This window comes from Eucyclogobius newberryi, unplaced genomic scaffold (assembly GCF_026437365.1).
Source record: "Eucyclogobius newberryi isolate DKJ021-1_F unplaced genomic scaffold, fEucNew1.0.hap1 SCAF_3, whole genome shotgun sequence".
Lineage (NCBI taxonomy): Eukaryota > Metazoa > Chordata > Actinopteri > Gobiiformes > Gobiidae > Eucyclogobius > Eucyclogobius newberryi.
In genome coordinates this window covers 30,861,903-30,885,956 of record NW_027315945.1, presented here as the reverse complement: position 1 = coordinate 30,885,956, position 24,054 = coordinate 30,861,903, and the positions used below count along the sequence as shown (strand labels likewise).

Below are 24,054 nucleotides of genomic sequence, written 5' to 3'. Positions count from 1 at the left end.
TGGCAGTCTGTGTATCAATTAACTTCTGCTGCCGCTCAGGAATTTCTGTCCCGTTCCACTGAGGGGGACGCTGTGGGGGGACGAACGAGCGGGTTTGCTTCGCTCATCGGGACTTTGAAATGATTATTCTTTAGAAGGGAAAGTGTTGTTGTGATGGTCAGTGGTCAGTGGTCAGTGGTCAGTGGTCAGTGGTCAGTGGTCAGTGGTCAGTGGTCAGTGGTCAGTGGTCAGTGGTCAGTGGTCTTGAAATGACTTGTATTCTTAATTTCACTAGTTTGTTTGGACTAGTTTAGATTTATCTGCTCCATTATTTGACTTGTTTTAAGACATTTCTGACTTATTTCAATACATTATTTCTTATTTAAATCAAAACTATTTCCGTAGGGTTAAGAAAATGTCACTTAACCCATCGGTCAATCATTTATTTTTAAGCTAAATTATCTTAACTTGCAGTCAAATCGTCCAAAGAAAATGGATGTTTCTGCATTTGTCTGGTTAATTACACAGTCCAATCCAGATTTGTGCAACGTTTGAGTCCCAACCATGACATTTACAGGCACGTTCTAATATATTCTGATGGATTGTGCAAAGAAATCGTCTATATATTATCATAGGAAGAGGATTGTTGGTAGCCACAGCTGCCCTGGGGTAGACTGACCGAAGCGAGCCGGCTCAACTGACCACCACAAGGGACTGAACCGACAAGATTTGTGGAGAAGCCTTCCAGCCACTAAGCCACAGAGTAGTAGCCCCATGAAATTACAATTTACATTTAACTTTCGATCAGTTAAATGAGGTTTATTACATGTTTATTATTATCCTAAAGTAATGTTTCTCCTGCACATGGCACAAAGACGCTGGCATTGACTCTAAATACCTCTGGACCTCAATGAAAGTAAGCTGAAACAGAGCAAACGATGATTTAAACGCAATAAAATGTTGATTTAATACTTTATGACCAATATGGCTTTATTAGCCTTGGCCAGTGCAGACGGCTTGTTTAAATGTGACTTTACAGCCTCTGCTTTGTACGATCCCTCTGTCAAAGACTATTGCCCCAAAGTAAATGACTCCATTTACAAACCTTTCAGACAAAGCCCCCATTTAGTCACTGTCACTGATGGAGCTGAGATAAGCGCCATTACCAGCGGACTCAGCTGCGTTCGGGGGTCACACCAGCGCCGGGACCAATCGTGTGTTTCCGCCGCGTGTTATGCATCTAAAATCCAAACGCGAGACTTTCAAACGTGTCAATAAACTCCACAGCGTAAACTCCCAGCCAAAGTAAAGCTCGTTACACTCGGCTAAGAAAACTGCCAACTGAGAAACACGCAACGCTGTCGAGTCACAGAATCTGGAGCCCACAAACTGGAGGAATATAGGTTCATTAGAATTACTTAAAGTCAGGATTTGTCTATTTAGGATTTATAAACCTGATGCTTGGAGATGATTGTATTTGTTTAAAGATGTTTCTGACTTGTTTCAATAGGCTCAGCTCTTCCACATGTTCCCACATTTTAGAGACATTGTTTTGTTGTTTTTGTTGTACGGTTATAGTAAAATTCTTTGTTATTAGATTCTGTTTCATTTGAGAAAAAAATCACAGCGCGAGAACATACCATTTATATAACAACATCCAAACAGTTCTATATGTTTAGTTTGGCGTATTGTAAAGTAAAATATGGAGAGAATGAGGGCTTGTGTGAGGAGGCCCGTTCAACATATTCATTGTAGGCGCAAAAAAGAAGAAAGAGGAAAGAAAAAAGAGAATAAATAAGAGTTTGGACCGATTTAAGTGCATTTCCTTATTCAAAGAGGCACTGTGTCACTTTTCTCGTCTCCATGAAGCGAAATGATCCTGAAAACGGTCAAAAATGGGATGAAAAAACAACACATCCCTCGTCCGACAAGCAAAACTTCACATTCTGAATTCAAGTCATTTAAAGCACCCACAGCATCATGAGAGTCGCCCGGTCTCGTCCAGGTTCAGGGCGCCATTCACAATTCTGAAAACGTCCAGAGTTCAAGGGTCAACCTGGTCCTTCTACACAACAAGAGAGACAAGAGAGCGCAAGACCACAGATGTCAACACAGTATTTCTATAGGCAACGGACGCTTCTATGGGCCGTGGTCGGTCAGTTGGGTCTATTGACTTCAAATGACTGAATGGCGTTTTATTAGTCTATGTAGTTTACAAGTTTATGTATCGAGAGCGATTTTCCAATTTAATGTGCTTTAAAATAGATCAAAACCCGTCAGAATTATGTCAATCTAAGGGTGTGTTTCCACTTATTTGGTCACACCACACACACAACTACAAACCAGGACAAAAAGCAGGACCAGACCTGACCAGGACAAGCGTAAACACAGCCAAAAGTACCAAAAATGAACTAGTGGGGAACCTTTTTTGAACCACCCAGACAGAAACGGATGAGTCATTTTCTCGCCCTGATCTTCCATTTCCTAAATCAAAAACACAAAGTGGCAAACCCGTCTCGTCCACATGTGTTGGCCCCGAACTCGCGCAGGAGAAATTCAAAACCGATGCTGTCCGGCCCTTTTCTTTCTTCGTTTTCCTGTGCTCCTTGTAAAACAAAAGGGGAATGTACACTGCGAGGGGACAATCGTAAATATTTGCAATTCAATCGAAAGGGCAGTGTATTCTCCCCGGCTCCCCACTTTGTGAGTCAACACGACCTTTGACTCCTGCGTGACCCCATAAAACTCCTCCCCTGCTCCCAGAGAATCGACATGTTGGCTAGAACAATAAACCGCATGCCTCTCTCGCACACAGAGGAGCTCTTGAGAGGAGGAGGGCGGGCTCCGTTGCCGGCCCGAGTAGGTATTTGGACTCTGTTGGGAGCGTAGAGGAAATCAGGTCAGCGAGCGAGAGGAGCATAGCAGGAATACTTGAGCCGGAGGAGAGACTGAGGGCCAGTGTGAGGAGGAGCGACAGGGACACATCTGCAGAAAGGAGTCCGAAAGTTGAAACCGACTAGTTTGAGCAAGAAGTCGTTGTTGAGGCTGGAAGTGAAATATCTTCAGGTCACGTTGGCACTCGTCCTGGTCTGAGCCCAGTCTTGTCCCGCTGGAGACTTGGCTCGGTCCAGGTCTGGACTAGTCCTGGTTCAGGGACGGTCTAGTCCAGATGTTGTTCCGGGATCAGACCCAGTTTAGTCACGATCTTGCGCTGGGCGAACACACCAAAGTCTCATTGTGTTGGTACTGCATGTCACCTACGTTTAGATCGATATAGTTTGTTTTTTAAAGGTGCACTGTGGAACTTTTCTGGGAGAGTCCGCCACATCTTTGCCTCCGGAGATGTTGTTGTTTTGCCTGGAATGTTTCACAGGATGGTATTAAACTTAATTATCATGGGTTTATTCAATTGTGGGTGTTTTTATATTTTTTGCGTTATTACTATTATCATTATATTATTTTTTATATTTAAAAATAATAATTAAAAAAATACAGTTTTTATAAAGGAAAAACAAAACCTTCAACACTTAAAGATATAAAATAATAGTTCAGATTTGGGTGAAATGTACTCAAATGTACTTAGAAAAGGCCTAAAATGACTGAAAAATATGACAGGAAATAATGAAATGTACTTAACATTACACAAGTCAAAGCAACAGAGAAACCAAGATTCAGACAAACAAGATCAACAGGGCATTAACCAAAAAATTCATAAAAAAGTGTCAAATAAGGGTTCAAATATGTAGTTTGTAAATACACGTGTATTTGAAAAATGTAATCAAGTACTACATCAGCAGACTTGTGACTTGACTCGTCTCATCACGACTGCAGAAGACAACTCATGAGGACATTTATCATATTTATCATCATCATTTATACAGTAAAAGTCCAAAACGGGGGCGGAAAGAGGAGATCAGCTGTTAAACTCTGTGGGTGGCCTCGTATCCAGTATCCACGGTAACCAAAGTATCCAGAGTATCCAGAGTATCCACAGTATCCACAGTATCCACAGTATCCACAGTAGTCAGAGTATCCACAGCATCCACAGTATCCATAGTATTAAGAGTATCCACAGTATCCACAGTAGTCAGAGTATCCACAGCATCCACAGTATCCATAGTATTAAGAGTATCCACAGTATCCACAGTATTAAGAGTATCCACAGCATCCACAGTATCCACAGTAACCACAGTATCCACAGTATCCACAGTAACCACAGTAACCACGGTATTCACAGTATCCAGAGTATCCCCAGTATCCCCAGTAACAGTATTCACAGTATTCAGAGTATCCACAGTATTAAGAGTATCCACAGTATCCACAGTATCCACAGTATTCACAGTATCCAGAGTATCCTCAGTATCCTCAGTATCCTCAGTATCCTCAGTATCCTCAGTATCCTCAGTAACAGTATTCACAGTATTCAGAGTATCCACAGTATTAAGAGTATCCACAGTATCCACAGTATCCACAGTATTCACAGTATCCAGAGTATCCTCAGTATCCTCAGTATCCTCAGTATCCTCAGTATCCTCAGTATCCTCAGTATCCTCAGTAACAGTATTCACAGTATTCAGAGTATCCACAGTATCGAGACAGAACAAAACATTCCGCTGTCCGACATTCAAAAGAAAATAAAGTTGTTTTAGTTCCTGGTTGTTTTTCTGGTTGTTGCTCAGTAAAACCGCACCTTTTTGTAAAGAGTCTGATGCTTTGTGCTGTGTTTGTGTGGGACCCGCTCGCTCACACCTGCTGGATAAAGTACACACCACTGAGCGTTATGGAGCCTCCAGGTGAGGCCGGGCTCAACATCAACTCAACTGTGGCTGAAAGAAGGAAATCTTAAAATAGTTTCATGTTTTTAATTAGATTTCTCATCTTTATTTAATTATTTGATGTTGATCCAAAGAAAATTGCTTGGATTTTAAGTGAATCTACTGATCTCACCATAAAGAATAAATGGAATGAAGGTGCATAATTCCTATGTAAGCTTAATTTCTATTGTCCATTTGAAAAGTTCCTCACAATTTTTGGGTTTGACGACGTTGCTTGTACCATTTTGCAATAAAGTCATATTAATATGTCACGTGTATTTCTGGCTATACACAATAACATTATGAAGGAATTGGTTTCATGTCTGAACTGACCAAACTGAAATAGGGTTTACAAACGGTAAACAGTAGATTGTTTAATTTGCCCAATGTTTCACCAGTAACATTTCTTTTTTCCCCTGAAAGTACTCTAAACTTAAAGTAGCCTGTGCTAAAAATGCAGGACTAAATCTCCAAGAATTTGCCCATGGGGATGAATAAAATTAATTCTGATGATATAACTGCTTTTGCGCACACACACACACACACACACACACACGACGATTGGGATCAAACCAGAGTGTGAGCGCAGCCTGTATTACCCAAAATGAAAATCTGGCTGCATTTGTCCAGCTAATTTCCACACAAATCCCTCTTGAGACCATTTCCAAACAAAACTGACCTGCACAAACTAGTCTGTGTTCACGGTTTCTCACACTGTGACCGAGGTTGTACTTGACCGGGACTAAACCCTGAGCAGAAACGGAGCCAAACCGGGACCAAACAGGACGAGTGTAAACACAAGTGCGCGGCCAGATGTGGAGAAAGTCTATATATACAGTAGATGAGTGTGTGGGAGCGGGGGCCGGGGTCACGCCGGGTCACGTGGGGTCACGCGGGGTCACGCGGGGTCACGCGGGGTCCAGACGGCTTGGACCTCCTGATATTGTTCATGTGGCACCGATCGCTTTTCTTTCATTTGCCGTCCCAAAAAAAACCTCTTTCTTGCGCACATAAAACGCACATGGGACACACACACACAGAAGGTATTTATAAACGGGCCGAGGGGAAAAGTAGGGCCTATTTTGGGCGTGTGAGGCGTCCATCGGTCAGGCTGACATCTCCTCGTGATAGCGGCAGAACAATGCAGAAGTGCCTGTTTATCTTCCTCTGCCTCCCACTTGGATCTCCACCAGAACCTGCAAGAAACTCAAGAATCAAGACTAATCTGACAATCTCAGAGCTTTTCTCATTCGCTAACGCTTGACCGCGCGGCAACACAGCGTTTATTCGTGGGTTTCCTGTTGTGGGCGCCATTTTGAGGACTTTTCACCGTTAAAAAGACGGAAAATTAACTGTTTACGCACCAACTATCTGTGGGTTTGGGAATGAGAAAGAGTCCTCAGAATGTTGCACGTGGCAGGAAGCTGAAAGCCAGGTGGATTTGGGGGTTCCATCCTTATTTGAGCGCGTACTGGACAAGGCGATTTACTTAGTAGTTGTAGTTTCAGAGTTGTGAAAATAAATGTAGCAGAAACTTATTAGAAAAGTTGAAAGGTTCTGAGCAAATGGGTCAAAATGTGGCCTGTAAGTAAATAATTAAATAATTATGTTCAGTTCAATACTTAATTGGATTGTTGTGTGTTTGTGTACTTGAGTAATTGCTCATGTAAATTAATGAATAACTCGATTTTTATGCCTGGCTACATATTTTAGTACATTTTTAAGATCGGTGAAGATTTTTCATACTTTATTACTGATAGAGATGAGGAATTTTAAAGAGTAATTGTTTTCCAAAGAAATATCTAGAGCAGTACTTCCTGACTTTTTCACCCACTGACCCCTATTTTACACGTGGATATGTGGACCACCCCAACATCCTGCTCACCTGAGTTGCTACTGCCTTGTAATGAAAAACAGATTTTTTTCTGGTTAATAAATATGTAACAGAGCAGTATTTATCATAAAATACTTTAAAGAAGCAATTAACACGACATCCGTTCATTAAAATCACACTATCTCGTTTGAACCTCTTTTCTACAAAAAACCCTTGGGGCATGCGGACCCCCTGAGAATGTTGTGGTCCCACATGTCCGACCCCCGGGTTGGAAAAGCCCGATCTTGAGTAAAGCTGACATTACGCTGCTGTTGATATCAATCTTTGCCTCCGAGGAAGAATCTCCTTTTGTGTTTCTAGTAAGGCATTTTATCTTTCTCCTTTCTTTTGTCTTTTTTCATAAACCCTTAAGCTAAAAATAATTTCCGATGAACTCTGGGCGACTTGGGCCGGCCCATGAAGGATGGGGCCTGTGTGTGTGTGTAAGCAAAGCTGGGACGACAGCGGGTGGGCCACAGGAGGCTGAGGAGGAGGCGGGGGGGCTGAAGGAGGCTGAAGGCGGGGGGGCTGGTCCTCTTATCTGGAAAGTTAAGAATCCAGGAGCGCGTACTGCCGCTAATGGTCCGTGTCATCACTACGCAACTACTGTGCAATGCTGCCTATCTGGGCTTTCCTGTGGCTTTTCCTGTAAGTTTCCTGTAGCGCAGTCAGAGCGTGAAGAATACAGATTTAACTACATAATATATAGTATATATAGTTACAAAGAGTGAAGCATAAACATACACTACTCAAGTACACTTAGTAACATCTGAATTATGGATGTAATGTGAGCAGACAGGCAAAAAGTATTATTTTGCATTTATTCCAGCAATCCCAAACAGGAGACCCCCCAAAAAATGTAAAAATAAAATAAAAACCATAAAGATAAGGTGCAAGAATTGAAAATGTTGTCAACATTTTGAGATTTGGTCACAGTGTGGAAAACGTACAGCATAACGCAGTATTTTAGTGAAATTTGCCTGTAGTGCCTTCAGTTAAAAACACATCGCAGGAAGTCACACTCGCAGTGAAAACACCAATAAATGTTTTTTTAACACAGTTCAGTTTTTACCACAGACACAACAGCACGAGCGAAGTATCAAAACCTTTACTGTAACTCTTAGACGTAACATAGAAATATATTTTATCAGGGCCGTTTTCTGATTTTAACATCTACTCTTGCCATGTCTTGAGTAGTACGTTGGCCAGTAGCTCTTTACTGGTTCGTTAAATCACCAATACCTCGTTCTGACTCCTCCGCTCGCCTCTGAATAAATGCAAACACGGGGTCGAGTGCTAATCAGGCTGAGAAGGGCCTATATTTCCACTTTTACGGGAGACAGATGGCTGCGGCGGTAGTGGGAGGTGTGCGTGTGACAAAGGACAAAGGGAGCGGTGACCCCGGCGAGATACTGTGTAGTGCTTTGTGTAACCTGACAGTTTTATTAATGCCCATTCTTTACAGTAGGCCCTCACTGACTATACTGCCTGTTAACCAAATAAACCCCACGGCGGCATGTGACGGCCTCGGCATCCGCACAGACATAAATAAAGCCTCTCCTGCGATGTCGTGCGTGACTTTTCACCGTCGGAGGGCCCGCCACCGACAAGATGCTATCGCTTCTGTAGGATTAGGGCGTCGACTAAAGAGTCAAACGATTGTACCTTACATTACAAAACATTCTACACCAAATACAGGTTGGATAATGGTCACTGAAGGCTTCGAGATAGAGAATATTTACGAATAAAGTGCATTATCGATAAAAATCAAGGCATGGCAAGTTTATTTGTAGAGCACAATTCGTACACAATTCAAAGTGCTTCACACGACAGGAAAACTAGCATTAAAATCACAGTTTAAGACATAAAAGAGTGCATTTTTTGCGACACCCTCTTTAAAATTATGTTTTTCATAAGTAATCAGTAATGTGTTAAAAAGTGCCAGTAAATGTCAAAAAGTTGAAGTTTCAGTATCAAAGACTTAGTGAACTGTAAAATGAACCACACACAAGTGTTAAAAAATATTGAATTAACTTGTTTGCAAATTTCTAACAGTTTTCTTGTCACAAAAAGGTCGTGTGTCTGTATTTGGCCTCTTTAAATTGTTCTGCCCTGTCAGCGTTTGCCCTTCACCTTCTGTTGCTGTTATGACTCATGTCCAACTCCAACTCTCTCAATTAAAAAGGAGGAAGTTGAATTCTTTTGACCCGTTCCTGGACTTGGCTGTTTCCACAAAACACAGGAGAAAACACACAGCCCCGACACTTCACGACCCCGTCCTATTTTAGTCATGTCCTCCTGCCGTTACGTTTCTTTCTTCCACTCTTTTAAAGGCCGGCCTGTGCCTTTTTGAGATTACAACACCGCCTCACCTCATTTTGGCAATAGATAATTATAGAATCACGACTACTTACATGGAAGAGATCGTACACGGATGCACTTTTTTCTTAATGTGGAAAGTGACATTGTCTGGAATGTTCCACAGAATGGCGTTAAACTAGTTACAGTTACAGTTCTGATCTGCGGAGAGGCGACCCCACTCACAGTTAAAATGCATGTTTTCCCGGCGATTAAATCACACGCAATTGAATAAAAGCAAGACAGAAACGCTTATCGTTTAAGGCTGTGTCTTTATCGGTTTATCGGTCGATTAAACGGTCGATGGAGTCTTCAAAATCGATGGAGATCAAAATTTGTAAAAGTCGACGATAGTTTAATGCAGACAGGCAAACATTTAAAAGTATGGAGTAAGTTTGCTAAAAGTCTTTGTACTTTTTGGGGTATTCATGCGTAAAAATGAGTCTTCACATAACAGGAAGAAATGCATTAAAATCACAAAGACATGACAGAAACCACAAAACAGACATAAAAGAAAGAGTGCAAAGAAAATCATTTCAGTTATAAGAAAATCATTAGTATCGTTTACTCTCGCTTTATACAGAAATAGAGTTTCCTTGTCATTTTTCCTGCTGTAATAGTTGTTTTTCGCATACATACCAATGCAGTTGTACTTTTCTTTATTGCAGTGTGTGTCATTTACAGTTCAAAGATACTTTGTGGTGTGTATCTTTTGTCACACCCTCTTTAGTCGACTTATCGATCGGCAGGACGTGTCTGTAGTCGACCACAGCACTATTAATGACGCCTTATGTGTCTAAAGTGTATGTAAGACACAGTGAAGACAATGCAACTGTGTTTTTGTCAGGTTATATTTCTAAATAGTAAAAAAAATGTTGATGCATCATAAAACACCCACACGACATGGTTTTCAATCAATCAATCAGCCTTTATTCATCGAGCCCTTTACAACACTCAAACTGACCAAAGAGCTTCACAATAAAAGTCAAAACAAAACATAAAACTAAGTAAAAACAAACAGTACAAAAGAAAGTGTCATTGCATTACACAGTAAAAAGACTGAATAAATACATTAAAAAATGTTGTGATGGTGATGTCGGGGGGCTCATGTCGGGGAGGGCTTATGTCTGGGGGGGGCTCATGTCGGGGGGGGGGGGGGGGGGGGGGGTTGTTCCAGAGTCTGGGACCAGCGACAGAGAAGGCCCGATCACTCCAGTGTTTGATTCTGGCTCTGGGACGTCCAGCAAAAGCTGACCTTAGAGCCCTTAGAGCCCTGCTTGTGTTATGAGCAGACAGAAGCTCGGCCAGATAAGGAAGTGCCAGGCCATTTGGAGCTTTAAAAACAAAAAGTTCAATTTTAAAATCAATTCTATAAGAAACGGGATTGCAATAGTCTATTCTTGAGCTGATAACAGCATGAATGGTCCTTTCAAGTTTGGTGCGATTAAAAGAAAGGCTTTAATTTAGCTTAAAGCCGTAACTGATAAACGTGCTCTAACCACACTTTCAATTTGTTTCTCAAATTTAAAATCAGTCACAAACAATCTCAAGATTCTTCACGGTTGGTTTTTATCATGGATGACAAGTTATCAAAATTATACCGCACAGAATGACCAAAACATCATTTCAGCTTTGTATGGCAACGAATGAAAAGGCAAACCACAATTACAGATTCAGTTTTTATTACAAATTCTCTGGCTTCGTTGGTGACATCCTCACACTGTGAACACCCTTCAGTGAGTCTCCATTTCCAGGCCGCTTCAGAACTCGTCCATGTTACTCCTCGTGCATGTTACTCCTTGTCCATGTTACTCCTCGTCTCGCTTCAGAACTCGTCCATGTTACTCCTCGTCTCGCTTCAGAACTCGTCCATGTTACTCCTCGTGTCCCGTAGCTGCGTGAGAGCCGCCGTCACCTCCTCTAAAGTCTTCCTCCCCAGCTGTTTCCCTCTTCGGCTCCTCACGTTTACCGTTCCGGACTCGCTCTCCTTCTCTCCGACCACTGCGCAGGAGAAAAGCAAACATCAGGCCCAATTCCAACAGTTTAGTTTAAATCAAATCTTTTCAGGGCAACTGTGAGGCTCCTTTATTACCAAATATGTAGTTGTACTGAGCTAGCTGAGCGGAGCGGATCTTCTTGTTTAAGGTGGCTCCGTGGTCGTCATTTACATCGACCAGGAAACCGCCGCGACTCAACTTCTGCACCACCTTAAAAGGATCAGAATGATGTTTATTGCCTTTTGCAGTCATGGCAACACATTTTGAAGCCTGATATATTGCTGTAGAAGCGAATATAGAAACACATATTTGCCACTGACATAATAACCTTAAATCAGGATTATCTGCCATGAATAAATAGCAGAATGAAACACTTGCTATTTTGTATCTACGATGAGTCATACAAGTTATTTATTCAACAGTCTACTGCGCAAATCTTACCGTAAATAAAACAACACATTCTCTACTAGAACTAAGAAAAAGTACCTTCAGTAAATATTTATGCCAAAAACTTAGTAAATTAAAAATGCAACACTAACGATCAGTCGATAAATTAATTATTAAAAACCAGTGTTAAAAAAGTTGGGCTTTCTGGTGTGACTGAGCAGATCAATAATGATCAAGGCGCATGCATAATAAATAAGTTAAATAGATTTAATAAACCAAACAGATTATTTATTCATTTTATGTTACTAATTGTACATATACTGACAAATAAACCAAAAAAAACAGGAAAATACAGTATAAAAGGTACAGTTTGTGTGATGCATGTGTTGCTGGTGTAATTCTGCTGGACTGACCTGCTTGGCATATGACTCACTACTGCCCCCAACAGGCATGACCATAATTTGTGCAGGGGACAACCACAGAGGCCTGTAAAAAAAAAAAAAAAAAAAAAAAGAGACATTTTCAAAGTTTAAAGTGTATTTATATTCCTATGAAAATCCAAACAGACGCATAACTTATATTAGATCTTACCACTTTCCGCCAAAGTTTTCTGCCAGTATCGCAATCATTCTCTCCAGGGACCCGAGCACGGCTCTGTGGATCATCACCGGGCGACGGGACTGTCCGTCTTTCCTGAAACGGTGAAAACGACGACATTTTTTTGGGACCATTTTGACAAAGCATCATAAACGTGTTGGTAAATGTCTTTGTTGAGGGTCAAACATTAAACCAAAAGTGAACAGATCAACTACAAATATAGAGAAATATGCTTTGATGTATCACACAGAGAGTTTAGTTTACTTTCCAGGTCTTTGCACAGCCTTATTTAAGCTGATTTAATGATAGACAATAAACTTCGGAACTATTCAAACATTGCCACAAGAAAAACTCAAAACGCAGCCTCGACTTTCAGCATCTAAAACACACCATGTCAAAGTATTTCATTCCAAACACGACTCACCCGACGTACTGCAGGTCAAATCTGATCGGCAGCTGAAAGTCCAGCTGTATTGTTGCACACTGATGTTGTCTCCCAATGGCGTCTTTGATCTGGATATCAATCTGGAAAGGAAACAAGTTCACATTAGGCTTAATTTGTCCTTTTAATTGCTTCTTAAGATCTAAACATGCGATTACATCTGCTCTAAGGCCACGCACAGGGGACTAGCCGCATATTTGTGGGCATTAATTATTACAAATGTTGCGTCAGGACCGGCGGATTAATCTAATTACAGCCGACACTCCCTGGCTGTGCGGCTGTAAATGTGCCGTGTTTGTGGCCACACCCTGAACATACATACGGACCTCCTTTCTCCTCTTGACCGTGATCATGTCAAGTTTGCCTGACGCTGGCTTCCTCCTTGCACTTATAGCAAAAACAAAAACAAACTGAAACTTGCTTTAAACGTAAAGATGCAATGTGATAAAATGTTTTCCTCGCCATTTCGTTCTACGTTCTGCAAATAGTTCAGTCAAGTGGATTCTTTTTCATGATAGTGTATTGCTTGGTGAGTTGTTGACGCTGACCTTTGGCCCATAGAAGGCGCCGTCCCCGGGGTTCACCTCCCAGCGCTCGCCGAACTGCTGCAGACTCCTCTCCAGCTGCTGCTCAGACACACACGCAGACACGGAGCAGTCATAACACAGAGCCACGCACTTGAAAGCTCTTGTCAAAGTGCTGCTGGTGTGTGAAAACACTGGGGCGCGGGGCCTAATGTGATTATATCCAAGTGCAGCAATGTCTGACCAGATATTGAACAATTAACATGGACGGAGGATTAACAGGTCTCTGTGGGAAAGCACCACTTACAGCACTTAAAGTATAACATTCACTTATAATGTGGCCGAGAGATTAATTCTAGCGTTTTACAGAGTCAGAGCAGCCGCGTCCGATTTAATTGGTGCTAAAAGGTGCAGAACTCGGTTGCAAAGAGATTAGAGATCTTAGCGGGACTTTCCTGGTTAAATAAAGGTCAATAACAAAGTTGGGGGTGTCCAATAGTAATATGTAATGTAATGTATATAATATGTTTGGATTGTTCTGAACAATATTCAAGTTATCGCAATCTATAAGGATTTTGCTTAAGTACAGTATTAAATCTCTTGGTTGAGGTTCAAAAATTGTTATATTAAACATCTAAATCCAGAAATATCATTTTATACTCTTAAATTACACTTTTGAGTTTTTCTTTATTAATAATCTCAATTTGCAGCCTTTTTACTACCTACGGACCGACTTTTAGACATCAACTGCCTCTTATTGGAATCACATTCACTCATAATGTGGTTTAAAGATTAACTCTAGTGTTTCACAACAGAGTCGGAGCCGGCGCGTTCTATTTAATTGGTGCTAAAAAGGGGCAGAACTTGGTTGCAAAGAGATTACAGATTTTAAGATGAATTCTAGTGTTTTAGTTCCTCCTTTTAGTTCCAGTCAGAGCGATCACATTTGATTTGACTGGGGTCTGATTTGCTGCTTCACGAGTACCTCCTCGGCGCTGTCCCACTGCTCCGGCTCCCCCAGACAGGGCGTGGGCCGCGTCGACAGCAGACACTGGAAGGTGAAGCCAAACACTTGATAAACGGTGCGCACAAAGTCCAGACAGGCCACGATCTCCTCCTCCAGCTGCAGGGAAAACACACGAATCTGAACAAACTGCCACTTCTTAGTATTCAACATCATTCGTTATTTTAGCCAGTTTATTCATGTATTTCTGGATTTCTTAGTCACTTCATGAGGAACAAATAGTTTTAGTCCAAATTCTGAACTCTGCTCCAATCCACGAGGTTTGGTTTGGTTTGGTTTGGAGCCTCTTGATTAAAAAGCCCTAATTCAAGAAAATGTTTATAACTTCACAGCCCTACTTTAAAATCAACCAGTGTACTGTACAATTTAGGCTTTTATTACACTTGAGTCTGCCCTTTTATTGGCTAAAATAATTATGGAACTAAAATAAATGATAAAAACAAATGCTTTACTGCAAGAAAAACTGCAATCAATGCAAAAGCACAAGCTGAATGACCGCAATGAACAAAACCTGATGAATTAAGTGTGTAATTCAAAATATTTCCTCTCTATGGGGTCTTATGTACTTTTGTTTAGACCTCTACAAAATGTTCTGAAATGCATTTGATTTTTCATATCATAGTCTTTTCCTAACATTCTCAAGAAAACGTCTAGATTAATCAACCAAATCTTATCGCAATGTTTGTCAGAAGAACTGCAATAAGATCCCATAACCGTCCCGCCCTCGCTCCATAGAACCGAGGCTTCAAAACAAGCTGTTTCTGCGGCTCCAGGGAGACTGTTCATATGTGTCAGAATATAAGCCGTGTGCATAAACAGCCTGTCAGAGCCGAGGCCGCTGGCGCCTGATGAGTTACACGAGAACATCCCTGTGCACTGTGTGGAGGATCAGCTTCACACACTGTACAGCGCTGCTACGGCCCCACACATGAACATATGAGCGCGTGTTTTTACAGGACAAAGGCCCCGATTCATCCACTCTGAGGCCTCCTGGAATGCCCCGGGACCTGAGTATAGCACATCCAATAAAGGTTAATGTGGCTCCACATGTGTCTCATTAACACATTGACCACAGCTACACAAACTGTGTGTGCTAAGACTGACTCATTAAAGAAGCAAATCTCATTACAATTTTAGATTTACAGCCTGGTAATATTATGGTGATGGGATGGACATAGCTAGGTCATAATAGTATTCAACAGGACACAATCTGTCATTGTACTTTATGTAATTAGTGTCAGAGACTTATTTGCATTCATGTTGTATCTATGCATTGAGCTGTGCTCTTGGCCTGGAGGCCCTTAGAAAAGAGGTTTTTAATCTCAATGAGACTCTCCTAGCTGAATTAAATACATATGATTTAATTATGGGTGGCACTGCCCCATTATGTAGACCACAAGATGCTGAAAACAAGGTTAGTATTTTCTAGAAACTGGGATGCACAATACATTTAAACATATAATAAATAATCATAATGAAGATTCTGTTTGCAGAGCACATTTTAAACACGTCCAGGAGCAGCGTTTGCATTTGGGAGGAGAATTGAATATAAGAATTAGGGATTTCAGCATGTTTTTCTTATGTCTTACAGGATAAACCTTTAATATTGTTTACATACTGTTGCGACTTGCAAATTGCGGCCATTAATATGGATAACGCGGTTTGACTTGGTTTGATATTGATTGATTTCATCTGTCCTTTCTACCTGATCAGGCGTGCAAAAGATGTGAGCGTCATCCTGGCAGAACCGGCGCACTCGTGTCAGGCCGCCCAGAGCTCCGGACAGTTCATTACGATGCAGCGCTCCGAAGTCGGCCCATCTCAGAGGAAGCTCCCTCCACGAGCGGACGCGGTGCTCGAACATGAGGCTGGACACACGGAGCCACACGGAGTCAAACAAGAGTCACACGGGAGTCACACGAGAGTCAAACACGAGTCACATACGAGCCACACAAGAGTCACATACGAGCCACACAGAGTCACATACGAGCCACACAGAGTCACATACGAGCCACACAGAGTCACATACGAGCCACACAGAGTCACATACGAGCCACACAGAGTCACATACGAGCCACACAGAGTCACATACGAGCCACACAGAGTCACATACGAGCCACACAAGAGTCACATACGAGCCACACAGTCACATACGAGCCACACAGAGTCACATACGAGCCACACAGAGTCACATACGAGCCACACAGAGTCACATACGAGCCACACACGAGCCACATACGAGCCACACACGAGCCATACAGAGTCACATACGAGCCACACAAGAGTCACATACGAGCCACACAGAGTCACATACGAGCCACACAGAGTCACATACGAGCCATACAGAGTCACATACGAGCCACACAAGAGTCACATACGAGCCACACAGAGTCACATACGAGCCACACAGAGTCACATACGAGCCACACAGAGTCACATACGAGCCACACAGAGTCACATACGAGCCACACAGAGTCACATACGAGCCATACAGAGTCACATACGAGCCACACAGAGTCACATACGAGCCACACAGAGTCACATACGAGCCACACAGAGTCACATACGAGCCACACAGAGTCACATACGAGCCACACAGAGTCACATACGAGCCACACAGAGTCACATACGAGCCACACAGAGTCACATACGAGCCACACAGTCACATACGAGCCACACAGTCACATACGAGCCACACAGAGTCACATACGAGCCACACAGAGTCACATACGAGCCACACAGAGTCACATACGAGCCACACACGAGCCACATACGAGCCACACACGAGCCATACAGAGTCACATACGAGCCACACAAGAGTCACATACGAGCCACACAGAGTCACATACGAGCCACACAGAGTCACATACGAGCCATACAGAGTCACATACGAGCCACACAAGAGTCACATACGAGCCACACAGAGTCACATACGAGCCACACAGAGTCACATACGAGCCACACAGAGTCACATACGAGCCACACAGAGTCACATACGAGCCACACAGAGTCACATACGAGCCATACAGAGTCACATACGAGCCACACAAGAGTCACATACGAGCCACACAGAGTCACATACGAGCCACACAGAGTCACATACGAGCCACACAGAGTCACATACGAGCCACACAAGAGTCACATACGAGCCACACAGAGTCACATACGAGCCACACAGAGTCACATACGAGCCACACAGAGTCACATACGAGCCACACAGAGTCACATACGAGCCATACAGAGTCACATACGAGCCACACAAGAGTCACATACGAGCCACACAGAGTCACATACGAGCCACACAGAGTCACATACGAGCCACACAGAGTCACATACGAGCCACACAGAGTCACATACGAGCCACACACGAGCCACATACGAGCCACACACGAGCCATACAGAGTCACATACGAGCCACACAAGAGTCACATACGAGCCACACAGTCACATACGAGCCACACAGTCACATACGAGCCACACAGTCACATACGAGCCACACAGAGTCACATACGAGCCACACAGAGTCACATACGAGCCACACAGAGTCACATACGAGCCACACAGAGTCACATACGAGCCACACAGAGTCACATAAGAGCCACACAGAGTCACACAAGAGCCACATAAGAGCCACAGAGTCACATAAGAGCCACACAGAGTCACACAAGAGCCACATAAGAGCCACAGAGTCACATAAGAGCCAAAGAGCCACATAAGAGCCACAGAGTCACATAAGAGCCACACAGAGTCACATAAGAGCCACAGAGTCACACAAGAGCCACAGAGTCACATAAGAGCCACACAGAGTCACATAAGAGCCACAGAGTCACATAAGAGCCACATAAGAGCCACAGAGTCACATAAGAGCCAAAGAGTCACATAAGAGCCACAGAGTCACATAAGAGCCACAGAGTCACATAAGAGCCACACAGAGTCACATAAGAGCCACATAAGAGCCACAGAGTCACATAAGAGCCAAAGAGCCACATAAGAGCCACAGAGTCACATAAGAGCCACACAGAGTCACATAAGAGCCACAGAGTCACACAAGAGCCACACAGAGTCACATAAGAGCCACACAGAGTCACATAAGAGCCACAGAGTCACATAAGAGCCACACAGAGTCACATAAGAGCCACATAGAGTCACATAAGAGCCACAGAGTCACATAAGAGCCACACAGAGTCACATAAGAGCCACACAGAGTCACATAAGAGCCACAGAGTCACATAAGAGCCACACAGAGTCACATAAGAGCCACACAGAGTCACATAAGAGCCACAGAGTCACATAAGAGCCACACAGAGTCACATAAGAGCCACATAAAAGCCACAGAGTCACATAAGAGCCAAAGAGTCACATAAGAGCCACAGAGTCACATAAGAGCCACACAGAGTCACATAAGAGCCACAGAGTCACATAAGAGCCAAAGAGCCACATAAGAGCCACAGAGTCACATAAGAGCCACACAGAGTCACATAAGAGCCACAGAGTCACATAAGAGCCACACAAGAGCCACAGAGTCACATAAGAGCCACAGAGTCACATAAGAGCCACAGAGTCACATAAGAGCCACACAGAGTCACATAAGAGCCAGAGTCACATAAGAGCCACAGAGTCACATACGAGCCACACAGAGTCACATACGAGCCACACACGAGCCACATACGAGCCACACACGAGCCACATACGAGCCACACAGTCACATACGAGCCACACAGAGTCACATACGAGCCACACAGAGTCACATAAGAGCCACACAGAGTCACATAAGAGCCACACAGAGTCACATACGAGCCACACAGAGTCACATAAGAGCCACACAGAGTCACATAAGAGCCACACAGAGTCACATAAGAGCCACACAGAGTCACATAAGAGCCACACAGAGTCACATAAGAGCCACATAAGAGCCACAGAGTCACATAAGAGCCAAAGAGTCACATAAGAGCCACAGAGCCACACAAGAGCCACACAGAGTCACATAAGAGCAACACAGAGTCACATAAGAGCCACACAGAGTCACATAAGAGCCACACAGAGTCACATAAGAGCCACACAGAGTCACATAAGAGCCACACAGAGTCACATAAGAGCCACAGAGTCACACAGTCACATAAGAGCCACAGAGTCACATAAGAGCCACAGAGTCACATAAGAGCCACAGAGCCACACAAGAGCCACACAGAGTCACATAAGAGCAACACAGAGTCACATAAGAGCCACACAGAGTCACATAAGAGCCACACAGAGTCACATAAGAGCCACAGAGTCACATAAGAGCCACAGAGTCACATAAGAGCCACACAGAGTCACATACGAGCCACACAGAGTCACATAAGAGCCACACAGAGTCACATAAGAGCCACACAGAGTCACATAAGAGCCACACAGAGTCACATAAGAGCCACACAGAGTCACATAAGAGCCACATAAGAGCCACAGAGTCACATAAGAGCCACAGAGTCACATAAGAGCCACAGAGCCACATAAGAGCAACACAGAGTCACATAAGAGCCACACAGAGTCACATAAGAGCCACACAGAGTCACATAAGAGCCACACAGAGTCACATAAGAGCCACACAGAGTCACATAAGAGCCACAGAGTCACACAGTCACATAAGAGCCACAGAGTCACATAAGAGCCACAGAGTCACATAAGAGCCACAGAGCCACACAAGAGCCACACAGAGTCACATAAGAGCAACACAGAGTCACATAAGAGCCACACAGAGTCACATAAGAGCCACACAGAGTCACATAAGAGCCACAGAGTCACACAGTCACATAAGAGCCACAGAGTCACATAAGAGCCACAGAGTCACATAAGAGCCACAGAGTCACATAAGAGCCAAAGAGTCACATAAGAGCCAAAGAGTCACATAAGAGCCACAGAGTCACATAAGAGCCACAGAGTCACATAAGAGCCACAGAGTCACATAAGAGCCACACAAGCTCAATATTACGCGCTTTAAAATGCATTTCAAGAAGGAGTAGCTGGATTTGGTTCCACTGTATAGTATTAAACTTATTTTCACTGAGACAAGCAAACGACGGCACAAGTTTAATTCCACACAGGTTTCGTTTAGTTCAAGTTTAGTCCCAATTTTGATATGGTTTGTTTGCAAGTGTGAACGGAGCATAAATCTGAGTTCAAATTAACATGATGGATCTAGATTTAACTTTTATAAAATGTTTCTGACCCGTTTCAATATGTTCGTATTTCAGGTCAAATTTCACCTTTGACAGATTCATTTTCTTATTTCAAGCTAAACTATCTTGAAACATGTCATAAATGCCATGTAAGAAGTAAAATAACACACAGGGTCAAATCAGCAACGAAATCTAAAATGGTAAAAATTACTCAAATCAATATTAATATTTTGAATTCAAGCAAATTTCACCTATTCCAGATCATCCTTTTTGTGGCGTGTGTTTTTACCAATGTGCGGGGCAGTTCATGGGCTTGAGTGCGTAAGTCTGCGAGCCCTCGGACGTGACAGTGAACATGTTCTCGCTGTAGTGCTCCCAGTGGCCAGAGCGCTCCCACAATGCAGTGCTGTACAGGGTCGGAGTTACCACCTCAGTGAAGCCCCTCTTTTGGTATTCTCTCTGAAACGACGTAAAATGAACAGAACGGAGTAATTATCAAACTAGTACAGCCAGAAAAAAGACAATTATTCTCCTGAACAGATTATATTCACCTTGATAAAGTCTGTGAGGGTATTGTAGATATGGGCTCCTTTAGGTAGAAAAAAGCAACTTCCTGGGCTAATATCGCTAAAGAAAAACAACTCCTGGTCCTGGAAGATAAATAAAGCAAATATGAGGTACATTTTAATTGCAAACTAAAAGAGAAAGACAAAAAAATGATTGCGCACCTTTCCTATCCGCCTGTGGTCCCTCTTCCGAGCCTCCTCCTGCTCCCGCTCCCATTCTTCCAGGTCCTTGACCCCGGGGAAAGCCACGCCCAAAAGACGCATCAAACCAGACGCCTCTGTCTGATTTGATAATGTTACAGGTGTAATCTGCAAACGGGAAATGACATATTCACATCTATGCCACATATTTATTTTGGAGATAATAATTTCTTTATCTTAAATAATTTACAGAGGAGTTTCAGCTTCTTATTTTATGTAACTTTAACATTCACAAGATATATTTTGTTTTAAATTGTTAATTCATCGTTGTTGAAACCCATGGACTGATGGGAGCACTTGATGCAGGATGATGCAACCAGCCACATTTGGGCCAGGTTTGAGCCAGTAACCTCAAGAAATATATATTGTAAAAGATGGACCAGCTACTACATACGTGTATCAATAGTGTTTTTGATGATGCACACCCACCTGAAGCATTCTGAAGATCTTCAAGGAGCCGGTGTGAGGAAGGAGTGGACCATCACAGACGCCTATACTGTCCCCACACCTGAAACAACACAACATATTTAATCCTATCACACTGAAGCCCAGATAACACTGATGAGAGCGGGATTATGTACCTGTAAACAGAAACGACTGAACCGGTCATCTGGTCCTCAACAAGCCGAAGACGCAAGTCATTATTCTATGAGACACATAAAAAACACAATTCAACTCATACTAATTACATTTCTATAGCATCAACATTGACTAAACATAATGATTTACCCAACCTACATTATAAGAAACCTTTTCAGAAAGACGTTTATAATCTAGTTGCCAACTTTTTCATTAAATCACATTTGTTATAACAAACATGTTTCTGAATTTACCTGGAAAAGCTCCTGGACCTGCTCAATATGTAGATCCAGTCTAATGAGAGGCTGTTTCTGGGCTGCCGCCTCCAAGCATCTTTCCTCCACATTACTCAAGGAAAGGGCACTGGAGAAACAGGCAGATGTCATTATTTACAGGTAAAGCACAGAAGGCGTAGGACTCATTTTTAACAGTCAAACATGTACCTGTCCTTCAGAACATGGTCACAGTAAAGGCCCAGTTCTGATGCGCCCTCCCTGCAAACCTGAGCCCCCAGGACAGACTCCAGCACTCCACGGAGCACACATGCCCCCGTCCTCCAGGCTGCCTGGAGGTTACAGGTGCAGAGGTTACGAACGCAGAAGGCTTCATTTCAATCATCAAATACATATTCTGGAGAAAACTGTTACTTACAGCAGTTTTATTACTTTAATAATAATCATAATCATAATAATCATCATAATCATCATAATCATAATAATAATAATAATAATCATAATCATAATAATAGAATCTTCTTTATACCAATTTACTACTAAAACTAACACCTAACCCCAAAGTGCTACTATTTTAAGTCAAGAAACAGTGGACAATGTTGAAAGGCTCCCAAACCTGTCGTCCCTCAGGGGTCTCGAAGCCCAGGAACTGCAGTTCACAGTCCGACTGTATTGGCCGTCCAAGCTCCCAGAGTTCTCCATTCACTTTAGTGACCAAAGCCCCTTTAACACTAGAAGACATGCAAAACAACATTAAAGACACAAGGCGCAGAGGACAAAAGGATGATTATTGTAGATTTACTGCACTCACCGGACTCTTTGTGCAATGCTAAGAGGAGTGGTGAATCCAGCCTTTCCTTCCAGAGTCTGGCCACTGGCCAAACGTACAGTCACAGGCTTTTCAGGCGCTTCACCTGCGCTGGTGTTCTCTTGTTTCTTCTTAAGGGCGTCAAACAACTGCAGCTGCTTAAGTGAACATGAGGATACCTGCACAAAATAAATATATATTAAAAAACAGATATGATATCAATTATATGGTATATAATCTTATTTTTTGCCTATAATCTGTGCCGAGTAAAGAGAGCAGGAAGAGTTGATCACTAATATTTTGTAGGCTTTATAATGTTAGTGGACAATCATCATCCTGGTTGTTTTTTCCAACTGTGGGAACATTTACATGGCCATTCACAATCAGATAACCAAACACTTTATCTGTGTCATCACCAAAAACACCTAACTAGTGGATTTTTAGAGTAAGAGTTTGGAAAACAAAGTAAACTAATTCTAAAATAACTCTTTATAACATTTTCTGTCATTTTAGTAGTTTCCCCATTAGTTTTCCCTTTATTGCACGGTTTTCCTTACCAAAACCTGCACGTGTCAACAATCAGACTAATCAAATTAATCTTTTTACATGACATTTCAATAGTCGGACTACTCCAGAAATCAGACAATAATCAGATTTCTGGTGTGCATGTCAAAATAGCGACTGTGTCGCAGACACTGCTTTCATAATAAGATCTGCATTACACCTCCACATAAAACTGGACCAGTTTCACGAAGCCATAAAACAAATGTGCAACAAAAGCACAACATGAGCCCAGACCTGCTCACTGACAGAAATGACCCGGTGGCTAATGCTAATTGTTCAGGTCAAAAGCGTCTCGCACCTTGACGTACGTCCTGTGCCCGTGAATGCGGCTGCGAGCGAGCGTCCGACACAAAACAAGAGGAATAACTTGCGCCACCATTTTTACTAAAAGCACTTGAGTGTAAAGTATTGATCACATAATCGACATCAAATCTAAGGGCAGCCATAACACCGGAAACCTGCAGGGACAGAGAGGCCGCAGATTGGCTAGAGGAGGAAAGGGGCGGGACAACGTGCAGACGCAACTCTACGTGCGCGTCCACATGCTTCAGAGCGCGCGCGCGCACGTTCAGGGAAGAGCAGAAGTATTTATCCTCCACTGTCCTGCCTCTGATCATCTTTAAAGGGGCACTACGTAACATTTCCAGGGGATCTGCCATCTGCTTGAGCTTTTCCACTGTATGGCATTAAACCTCGTGGGTTTTAGCCATGGATCTATTCAAATATCGGTATTAGGACTGTTGCCATTACATTATCTTTTGGATGTGAACATATAAAAAAAAAAGATTTGTTAATTTGTCAATATGGCAACGGTCCTAATTTTACAGCATTCTGAAACCCATGGAGATAACATGTAATCACTTAAGTTATTTTTTTAGTTTAATATACTGTGGAACTTTCCAGACAATGTAAAATACATCTCCATGGCGACAAGCAGGTGGTCATCACGCCTC

General features: G+C 42.7%; 1 protein-coding gene across 1 annotated transcript; it reads right to left on the bottom strand.

Annotated features, from left to right (window-relative positions):
• Positions 1–10,858: 10,858 nt before the first annotated feature.
• tars2 (threonyl-tRNA synthetase 2, mitochondrial) lies at positions 10,859–23,589 on the bottom strand. The gene is made up of 18 exons (XM_072460046.1): positions 23,400–23,589; positions 22,541–22,716; positions 22,346–22,460; positions 21,940–22,061; positions 21,751–21,859; positions 21,499–21,563; positions 21,347–21,425; positions 20,879–21,025; positions 20,702–20,800; positions 20,440–20,609; positions 15,701–15,863; positions 13,957–14,094; positions 12,996–13,073; positions 12,430–12,530; positions 12,000–12,101; positions 11,822–11,894; positions 11,117–11,231; positions 10,859–11,025 (listed from the first exon to the last, which is right to left on the bottom strand). The coding sequence occupies exons 1-18, from the start codon at positions 23,478–23,480 to the stop codon at positions 10,883–10,885; spliced, it is 2,076 nt and encodes a 691-aa protein (XP_072316147.1). The 5' UTR covers positions 23,481–23,589; the 3' UTR covers positions 10,859–10,882.
• Between the last annotated feature and the right edge of the window lie 465 nt (positions 23,590–24,054).

Coding starts and splice junctions, on each gene's coding strand:
- tars2 (XM_072460046.1), bottom strand. CDS start 23,480: ATGGTGGCGCAAGTTATTCCTCTTGTTTTGTGTCGGACGCTCGCTCGC. Junction 22,461..22,540: donor AGCATTGCACAAAGAGTCCG/GTGAGTGCAGTA, acceptor CATGTCTTCTAG/TGTTAAAGGGGCTTTGGTCA. Junction 11,026..11,116: donor TCAGTACAACTACATATTTG/GTAATAAAGGAG, acceptor TCTCCTGCGCAG/TGGTCGGAGAGAAGGAGAGC.